Source organism: Dictyostelium purpureum (assembly GCF_000190715.1).
Source record: "Dictyostelium purpureum unplaced genomic scaffold DICPUscaffold_254, whole genome shotgun sequence".
Classification (NCBI taxonomy): domain Eukaryota; phylum Evosea; class Eumycetozoa; order Dictyosteliales; family Dictyosteliaceae; genus Dictyostelium; species Dictyostelium purpureum.
Window position 1 is genome coordinate 45,202 of NW_003519590.1, and position 1,918 is coordinate 47,119.

The window sequence follows — 1,918 nt, forward strand, 5'->3', positions numbered from 1 at the left end:
ATTTATTTTTTTAAAAGATCTATTTTTAATAAAAACCGTGTGTGGGTTTTATTATTTTATTTTTTTTTATTTTATTTTTTTTTTTTGTGTGTGTATGAAGGTTATTATGAATAAAAATGGATATTGTTTTTTAATTCTTTTAATTTTAGTTGGTTACAAAAGATAATATTTTATTATCGATAGTATGCGTGTAAATGATGGTATAAAAAAAAACAATAAAATTAATTAATTTTAATATTATAAAAAATAAATTTGGATTTGGGATTAAATTAAAGATTTTAAAATAAAGGAATAAAAAAAATAATGTTTTTTAATTAAAAAAAAAACAATAATAAATAAATAAATAAATAAATAAATAAATAAATAAATAAATAAAAATTTTGACTCTAAAAAAATAAAAACACGAAACAAACCATTATAAAATTATTATTTTTATTATTGGTTATTATTTTTAATAAGGTTAAAAAAGAAAAAAGGTTAAATATCTGTTATATTAATTTGTATTATAATATTATAAGTTTTTTTTTTTTTTTGGTTTAAACCAAAAAGTATATGGGACCTTAAAAGATATATATAGATAAATACTTCTATAAGTTACTTTTTATTGTAAAAGTTGTATTTGTTTATATATTTGGTTATAAAATTCTATAAACTATTACCATATTATTAAGTTGTGAAAATTGGTTTAAAAGTTTTTTTGAAAATTTTGTTTTAAAAAATAATGAAGAAAAAATAAATATAAAAATAATAATAAAAAAATAAAAATTAAATAAAAGAAAAAGATACTAAATATTATTTTTATTATATAAGCCCAATTGATTACTTTAAGTTAATATTTTATTAAAAAAATAGAATCATATTCCCCAATGATAAAAAATTAGTTTTAAAAATTTTCCATTTTTATAAAAAAAATAAAAATAAAAAAAAAATTAAAAAAAAAAAAGAAATTAAAAAAAAATAAAAAAAAATATAGAAATTTTAATAATTAAAAAATATTATGTTAGTTTTATTAATTTTTACAAATTATTATTAGTAATTTTTTTTATAGGTAATACAGAAAAAAGGATGATAGTTAGTGAATATAATAAATAGTTTTTTTTTTTTAAAAAAAAAAACAAGTTTAAATAAATAATAAAAATATATAAAAAATTGAGATTAAAGTATAAATTAATATTTGTTATTTTGAGTGGCTTTTAAAAAAGCCGTTGTGTATAAAAACAATTTGTTAAATAAGTTTTTTTTTTTTTTTTAGTTTTAATAAAAAAAAAAAAAAATGCTTTTACTACCAAAGCGCGCTTAGAAGGCTTGGGATGAAGCTTCAGCATTTGATGAGGATTTCTTTGAAGTAGCTTTCTTCTTTTTGCCTTCAGTGTTTGATTGAGGAGTTGGTAAGACACCACCGTAAGCAATGGTAACATTGGAGAAGAGTTGATTTAATTCAAGATCATTACCGACAGCCCAATTGATGTGTTGTGGGGTAATACGAGTTTTCTTGGAGATAGAGCAGGTGTTGTGGGCTAATTCGAGAATTTCAAATACTAAGTATTCAAGAACGGCGGCTAAATAAACTGGGGCAGTTGATTCAACACGTGGAGCATAACGACCTTCTCTTAAGAGTCTATCAACACGAGATACTGGGAAAGTAATACCTGCACGGGCTGATCTTGATTCTGATTTTGATTTTTCACCTTTTCTTGGGATGGTTTTTTTGACTTGAGTTTTGGTGCTGGCTTCTGACATTTTTATGAGGATATGAATTTATTTAAATAAAGAGATAAAAAAAAAAGTTTATGATAATTTTTTTTATAACAATAATTGTTTTTAAAATATTTGTTTTTGAAATGAAAAATAAATTTTTTTTTTTTGCCTTTTATTTAAAATTTTTTTTTTAATTTTTTAAAAAAATTTTTAATTTTTT

The 1,918-nt window shown here is 19.2% G+C and overlaps 1 protein-coding gene across 1 annotated transcript; it reads right to left on the bottom strand.

Moving 5' to 3' along the window:
* Positions 1-1,332: 1,332 nt before the first annotated feature.
* On the bottom strand, positions 1,333-1,674 carry DICPUDRAFT_13877 (uncharacterized protein; the record flags this gene model as incomplete). The annotated part of the gene is made up of 1 exon (XM_003291004.1): positions 1,333-1,674. A coding segment is annotated over one exon (342 nt), but the record flags the coding sequence as incomplete, so codon positions are not given.
* Positions 1,675-1,918: the final 244 nt, after the last annotated feature.